Source organism: Macrosteles quadrilineatus, unplaced genomic scaffold, assembly GCF_028750875.1.
Source record: "Macrosteles quadrilineatus isolate MER2022 unplaced genomic scaffold, UCM_ALF_1.0 Scaffold_2__2_contigs__length_208266976, whole genome shotgun sequence".
Classification (NCBI taxonomy): Eukaryota; Metazoa; Arthropoda; class Insecta; order Hemiptera; family Cicadellidae; genus Macrosteles; species Macrosteles quadrilineatus.
This window is the reverse complement of record NW_026542595.1, coordinates 181,691,458-181,699,808: the sequence shown is the minus strand read 5'-3', so window position 1 is coordinate 181,699,808 and position 8,351 is coordinate 181,691,458. Positions and strand designations below refer to the sequence as shown.

Below are 8,351 nucleotides of genomic sequence, written 5' to 3'. Positions count from 1 at the left end.
AAGCAATCTAAGCAATAACAACTACAACCCCTGTAATAATGTTGACGTAGGCTTACAAATATGTACACTTTGAACAAACTTAATATATATTATAATCATTTAATTTTGAAGGAGATGATAATTTACAGCTGCATGCCTTACAATCAACGCTGAACGCCCTACAACCTGAAAACAGGCGTTTGAAAAAACTGTCTTACTTAACAGAACAGAACAGAAACAGAACAACTTAACCTCAATCCTCAATGTGTCCTCAATATCAACCCTTCAACTGCAAAGTGCAAATTGGTTTTGTGAATGACTTATTTCAGAATTTTAACAAATTCTTGACATAATTTTTTTTTATCCCTATCAAAGTTGTTCTTTGAATCAAACGGTTCTTAAAAATTAATAGCAACTGTATGGACAATTGTTTAGTACTCTTAGAATCACCATTCACAAATGACTGGAGAGCTAGGTCTTCAATATTGAGTAAGCCAGTGATGCAATCAGTTTCTTGTTTTGTTCTAAGCCTTATAGGCTTCCTAAGGTTTTTATAAGTATTTTGACTAGCTGTAGATCCTACTCTAATTTTTGTTTTTACTTGCCTACTAGCCTACCCTAACTTAGGCCTAGTTTTGTTTTAACTCAATAACAGGCCAAAGGTTTTAGGTAGGGCCTAGGTTAGGGCTAGGTATAGTTGTAGTTTTTTTGTACTGTACCAGGTTTTTTTTGTTTTTTAGTACGAAGTTCCCTTAGGTCTACCTACTTACAAGGTATTCCATGCTAACTTGCCTAGTTTCAACTCTTGGTTAACAAACAGTTAAATGTAAGTTAGCCTACTTAGGCCTACTTGCATATAGGCTAACTTATGTTCATTACAAATTAGCCTATACAGCTGTTCTCCTTAGGCATATTACTTACATTTTCTATGGGTACCGTACCTACAGTTTCTTAGCTGGGCTAGGCCTATGCTAATATTGATTGAAACTATCGAATTGAAAATAGCCTATTGATTAATAATCAATATTTTTTAAATAGGCTATATCTATTATAAAATAAAAACCTAACCCAACCAACCAAACTGGCTGCACTTTATTTTACGTCCTACATCATTCGAATTAAAATATCGATTGATATATCGAATAATCATTATTTCATTCGTTTGTTTGTGTAGGACCTAAAGTAAAGTGCAGCCACCAAACTTGCTGATGGTAAAAACATCGCATGAAGGTTCACTAATCGAATCGATATTAGCGTGGCCCAGTTAAGAAACTGTACCCTTTTCTAGACCTAGAGCCAATTTCACCACACTTAGCCCAAGTAGCATATTTGCTCTATTAATAAAAGGCCTTTAGTAACTTACCTAACAAGAACATGATTTTCATCGTTGATGTTTTCATTCTTTTCCCTTTGATCAATAGATCTACTCTAAAACCAGCTTGTGTAATTTTACCCATTGGCGCCGACAAACAAAAGTTCCTTACACTGTGTAATCAATTTTAGGAATCTGATGGAGTCAGAAGACTGGACAGTGGAGGTAGCCCAAAAGGGCTCCTCCAAGAGGATGGAGGCTATAGATAAGCAGCGGCAGTTAAAAGTGGAAATGACGAATCTTGTCATCTCAGAAGAAGCCAGAACTAAACTCCTAGAAACTATTAAATTTATCCAAGGGGAGGTGTGTAAACTCAATAGTAGGCCTAGATAGTTTTAATTTATCTGCAATGGCATGTGAAATGTCCTAAGTCCTGTTTTGCAGGCTTGGCATTGTCAAACTCTTGCACAACCTCTGTATTAAGCAATATTGCCACAGTTTTAGGAGATAAATTTGCACAACACAAAATTATAAACAAAATGGTTGGACATTTAGATGACACTATATCATGATAATTAAGTTAGATATGGGTCTAGCTTGGGACATTATTTCACTGGAGGGCATTTCACAGAAGTCTCAAAAAAGTCGAGCTTGTTACCTTTCGGACAGGTATATGTAAAAATTATTGATGCTGCTTGTTTTGTTGTGTTGGCTTAAAATGCTTTTAGTAACGGGTGTCAAATGCCTCACCCATCTCATCTCAATCATTCCATGTAATTAACCTGTGCAGACCTTATTGGTTAAATTGAAAGCTTAAATAGAACAACTTAATCACATGTTGTATATAGTCACAGTGTGGATAACCCCTTATCATTGGATAATATGTTTGTTTAAAACATTATAAGGAAGGGGCCATATAATGCTGTTCTAATGTCATAATGTTATTGGTACCATTTCACTACTTATTTTGTGGTATTCATTTTGTGCCCTTTTCTTTTCAGGACTTCGAAGCTAAAAAGATTTCGGATTATAAAGATAGCAAGGTGAACCTTGCTAATCAGTATTGGGTAGACCGAGGTCACCTAGTAATTCAGGGAGCAACGGACTACTCGATGATAAAAAAGAAGGCACTTTTACCTCACGAAAGGCTCAATGTATTCGCTTTGAACCGCCTGCAAAAGTATGTTGAAAACGTTTCCTGCCTATTTGATGAAGATATAATATATATCTTCAACAATATCAAATATAAAACATCAAATATATATCTTCATCAAGTAGGGTACCTATATTCGCCGTTTTATATGTATTATGTAGGCTAAGAATAAGATACCAGAAAATGAAACTTTGATAGTTGATATCCCACAGTGTTTACAAAACCAAAAACCGATAAGATATTTTCAGTATTTTTATCAATCAAAAATAAATCAAAACGGTGAAATCTATCATAAAAACCAATTGAACCAGTAGAATTGTACCGGTATATCAAAGTTCTAATCAAAAACTTGTTTATTAAATTTTGGGATAAGTTTAAGACTGTCTAGGAATATTGTTTTTAACTCATCCAAAATATAAGCAAATAGCAAACTGGAGGAAACTAAAGTTTGATAATTGTTAAAAAGGCCTACCTATCTATAGTATTACCTTTTACACGTTCAATCATAATGGTAGCCAAGTTAATTTGTATACACTTATAGCCTACCTAAGACGTTTTGTATTTAGCTGACAATACATGTTTTTAATCTTTTTAGTTATGGATTCCACAAGAACCATTGTGCGGAAGCCCTTCAAGTTACCAAAGGTGATTTCGGAAAGGCCTTTGAGTTCTTAATGTCACACTATATGGGAGTCAATCTCCCCGTGGAAGACACCGATGTGCCTGAAGATGTATTGCAAGAACGGAATGAAGAATTGGAGTCGGTGAAAGAAATATTCGGACAAATGTTAGAAGAACGGATTTCCAACCAGCTGTGGATAGTGCATTTGGACCTGCCGTACATTTTAGAAAATTACAATAATAGGACAAAAAGTGAGCTCGAGGCGACGATCAAAATACATAAACCTAGTAAAGCCCCTTCTAACAAAAAAGGAATGTGTCGAAACTTTGTAAAAGGTCATTGTAGTTATGGGAGTAACTGTCGGTTTTCTCATGAACCACCCGTAAACAAAGTGGTTGTTAAATGTGCAGCTGAAGATGCCCGTAAAGAAACTGCGACAAAGTTTGACTTGGAAATCAGATTCCCAAAAGGTTGGTATGCTTGTATGGCTGTTTATATTTTCAATGTCCTTGCCTATTTTTGTTGCATGTACGCAAAACTAAATAGAGACAGAATAGTTTGTGTTTTTTTAAGTCAACTAATCTATTTTTAAAACAGAAACTTTTAACAAAATTATGAGTTGAGGATAGTTATTATATAGGTAGCCAGAGGTTAAATTTCACTTATGAAATAACCATTGTCTTTATATCTAGTTTAATATTACTAGAGTGTTATTTTATCCCCATTGCAATTTTGATCAGGATTTTCAAGCAAATACGGTACTATTACTTTAAAATCATTTGGCTACCTGCAAAAAAAATCCTTGGTTGATACTGTAGTGGCAACTATACATTGTTAATAAAATTTAGGCAGTTTTAGGGGAAGAAATCCATCCCCTACACTTGATCCTACCTTTAAAACAATAGCTCAACAGCTGAAGTTTGCTAAAGCGCCAATCAGCTGCAACATAAACATTAAGAAAAAAATAGTGGGGCAACTTCCCCTCAAACCGCCCAAACCGCCTCAATTTTGTGAATGGACTATAGTTTTAGTTCATGGATGAACCATCTTCAGGCCTACAAGTCCGTTTAGTATCGATAATTTCATTTTTACCTCTGCATTCTTAATCATCTCCCTGGGCTATTTCTAAATCGATGTTATCTTGCCTTGATTCGATGTCCTTACCCTGATAATCTCCAACCAGCTCAGACACCATATTCCACTGGCAAACCTCTTACAACGTCTTCTCTTACCAGGATTCCAAGTTCCAGCAAGCATTGTCTTCTCTGTTGGGCCCGAAGCTCACAGTGTGTTCTTGCGTGTCTTCTTAACCACAGCACCTGCTATTACCATTTGCACCTTTTACATACAAAAGAGGTACTCCTTAAAGTCCCTGTGCTATAAAAGAAACTGAGTCAGATAATAGCCTGACTCTCCATTATTCCTTTTCACCCAGACCCTTATATCCAGGGTAAGGGCTCTTGTCCAAGCTGCTTTTTGGATGTTTGACCATCTGGGTCAGTCCATATCAAATCAACACACTTTTAACATATTTTTTACCTTACCATCTTAGATTTTGATGAAATTTGGTATATAGGTTACCTTTATGAAGACTAAAAAAAATACCAAATTTCAGCTCAATATCTCAACCCGTTCCCAAAATACGGCCATTTGAAATTTTCAAAAAACGGTCAAAATCGCGCTGCGGTAAAACTTTAAAATAGTCATAACTCTTCTCATGTTTAAGCTAGAAACATGGGAGAGGTGTCATTGTTTAGCCCTTTTTATGCCCTTTCTAATGATATGCAACACATAATAGGTTATGAAAACAAAAATTTTGTCAAATTCAAAAATAAATTTTCAAAATAAAATATTTTGAAAAACACATATTTTATTTTTTTCAAAAAATTATTTTAAGTTTGTCATATTATCACTAATGTGTACACCAAGTTTGGTTATGGGATTGCAATGGGTTCATGGTTAAAATAATGTTTTATTAGTGGTGGTTTTTACTACATCAACGCAATTTAGGTTAAAATAAAATAAAAATCTCATTAAAAAAATCTGGGTGGATAAAGATCCATAGGAAAATAGGTATAATATCAATGTTACCAGTTATTAACTAATTGAAATTAACTAACTGGAAAAACCTACAAAGTATATCCCTTGTAAATATTCTTAAAATAATAACATGATAAAAAAATGGATTTTATAAAATTAGCTTAAGGCGTATTTGGATATATTTTTTTGCTTCCGACATTTTTCATTTATATTAATTCATATATTTAATTGCAAGCTGAGTAATACTGTTTCCAGCAATTGTGCCATTATCATCTCTTGTTTCTACCTGTAGGAAGTTTTCATGTCTCTACTTGTTTTTCAAGTTGATACAAGCTCAAGTCCACTAGCACTACAGAGTTTGTTCAGTTTGCATATTGCATTTGAAGTCTGTGGTGCACACATATCACAAGAGATGATAATGGCACAATTGCTGGGAACAGTATTACTCAGCTTGCAATTAAATATATGAATTAATATAAATGAAAAATGTCGGAAGCAAAAAAATATATCCAAATACGCCTTGAGCTAATTTTATAAAATTCATTTTTAGCGAATTTCCCATATAGGAAATAAGCTATTACCGTAGGTCTCATGGTAAGACCTAGACCCGGGACCGATTTACTTTTTCGTTTTGAGGTCCCCAGAGGCCAAAAACACCATCCGTTCAAATTCATATATATATATATAGGGGCCTATATTTATATATGTGTCCGTTAGCGTGATAACTCGAGCAAAATTGATCCAATTTTGATGAAATTTGGTACAAACGTGTAAACCTACATTTATTCGAACGAGTTCGCGAACCAGCATAATCGGACCATGGGATCAGGGGTTTATGGGGGGTTTTATGGGGTAAAAATGGGTTTTTCTCATTTTTGACCCTAAAAACTTTAAATTTCTAAATTTCTCTCTATACCAGTTTGAAGAGCTTTAAAAAACAAATAATTTAGTATATTGAAGTGTTTTTGAATGTTCATTGACTACGGAGAAAATTTAAAAAATTGTAAATTTAAAATTCCCATGTTATTTTTATGGAGAATAAATAAACTGCTCTAGTTTGCTTGTTTATGGATATATTTTAATTTAAATTCGGCAATTTGGTTTATTTCATACTAAGCTATCAATATTTCAATTGAAAAACACACCACAACATCTTCCCCTTAGCAGCAAACCTAACTACTCACTAAAATTAATGTTATTTAAATAGGAAATAAATCTGAAAATTTATAGGGAATATTTTAGTAGAAATCAAGCCGGGTAAATGGAAATTTGCTTAGTATGCAGGTTTGCTGCGACGGGGGTATATATATTTATATATATATATATATATATGTGTGTCCGTTAGCGCAATAACTCGAGCAAAAATGATCCGATTTTGATGAAATTTGGTACAAACGTGTAAACCTAAGTTTATTCGAACGAGTTCGCGAACCAGCATGATCGGACCATGGGAACGGGGGTTTATGGGGGCTTTTATGGGGTAAAAATGGGTTTTTCCCATTTTTGACCCAAAAAACATAAAATTTTGCAATTTCTTTCTAAACTATTTTGTAGAGCTTGAAAAAACAAATAATTTAGTATATTGAAGCGTTATAATGCGCCTAATAGTTACGGAAAAAATTCCAAAAAATTGTAAATTTAAAATTTCTATGTTATTCTTATGGAGAATAAGTACTGTTGTAGTTTGCTTGTTTATTAACATATTTTGCCCAAATTTGGAAAATGTTTTCATTTCTTACCAACTATTAACATTTTACATAAAAAACACTTTTACCCTCCCTGTTGCAGCAAACCTAAGTATGTTTTAAACTGATTCTTTTTAAATCTATATAAATAAAATTAGAGTTTTGTCTGTACATTGCTTAGAATAATGAACTTTTTGGTTATTTTTACATTTCATAGGTCAGAGAAACCGAATCAAACCTTATCTCAATTTCTGTCTGTCTGTCTGTCTGTCTGTCTGTCTGTCTATCTGTCATTCTCTTGGTAACGCTAAAATACGCACTTTATTACAACTACTCCTCAATAACTATAGCACTGTCCCGCCTGAAACTTATTTTCCAAATACTATACATATATGAGATGGTTTTAGACGTATTTCATCGAATATGAGACAGTTAGATATTTAACAGTAAACCCTTGAAAATCAAGTTTTTGTCGATTTTTGACGTGGAATTTCTGGAAGCCCATGTTAACCTTATGAGAAATGAAATTATTGAATCTTAACAGCTGTTTCAATTAAACAAGTTGGTTCTGTTCTGTGATGTTCAATAGCATTAAAGTTACAAGGATTACCAACAGGGTGCAGCACTAGCACTATTATTTCTTTTACATTTATGACAACAGCTAATTTGCAACCTGGAGGCGAGTGAGCGTAGCGAACGAGCTAACCTGAAGGCAAGTGAGCGTAGCGAACGAGCTAACCTGAAGGAAAGTGAGCGCAGCGAACGAGCTCCAACATACAGGTGAGTGAGCGTAGCGAACGAACTTCAACCAGGACGTGATTGAGCCATGCAAACGAGATCAGATAGTAAAAATAAAAGTAAGCCTACCGTTATAGGATCGACCGGCAGACACAGTGGTAATTTAACCTTTTATTGATTGTCATACCGATCCGGAACAACAAAAAACAACATAAAATGAAGCTATGTATAATAGTTTGGCCAGCATATCTTAAAATATGCAAACCAACTGCTGTTCGTTATATAAGAAGGTTTCAACTGAATATTATAAGATCCCCGTGCGTAGAACGGGTACACAGCTAGTAGGGAATAAATGTGATATTTTTAAGGAGACATTTTAGTGTAAATCCATTCAGGGAAATGGAAATTCGCTTAGTCTGCAGGTTTGCTGCGGCGGGGGTATTTTATCATGTTATTATTTTAAGAATATTTACAAGGGATGGATATACTTTGTAGGTTTTTCCAGTTAGTTAATTTAAATTAGTTAATAACTGGTAACATTGATATTATACCTATTTTCCTATGGATCTTTATCCACCCAGATTTTTTTAATGAGATTTTTATTTTATTTTAACCTAAATTGCGTTGATGTAGTAAAAAACACCACTAATAAAACATTATTTTAACCATGAACCCATTGCAATCCCATAACCAAACTTGGTGTACACATTAGGGATAATATAACCAACTTAATATATTTTTTTGAAAAAAATAAAATATGTGTTTTTCAAAATATTTGATTTTGAAAATTTATTTTTGAATTTGACAAAATTTTTGTTTTCA

At 33.8% G+C, this 8,351-nt stretch overlaps 1 protein-coding gene across 1 annotated transcript in view; it reads left to right on the top strand.

Annotated features, from left to right (window-relative positions):
* Positions 1-279: 279 nt before the first annotated feature.
* Positions 280-8,351, top strand: part of LOC128986698 (putative ATP-dependent RNA helicase DHX57) — a 37,905-nt gene continuing 29,833 nt past the window's right edge. Inside the window, exons 1-4 of the mRNA XM_054407188.1 lie at positions 280-468; positions 1,483-1,654; positions 2,293-2,471; positions 3,040-3,536. Of these exons, the coding sequence (XP_054263163.1) occupies positions 1,490-1,654; positions 2,293-2,471; positions 3,040-3,536 (841 nt within the window). The 5' untranslated portion in view covers positions 280-468; positions 1,483-1,489. The remainder of the gene's footprint in view (positions 469-1,482; positions 1,655-2,292; positions 2,472-3,039; positions 3,537-8,351) is intronic.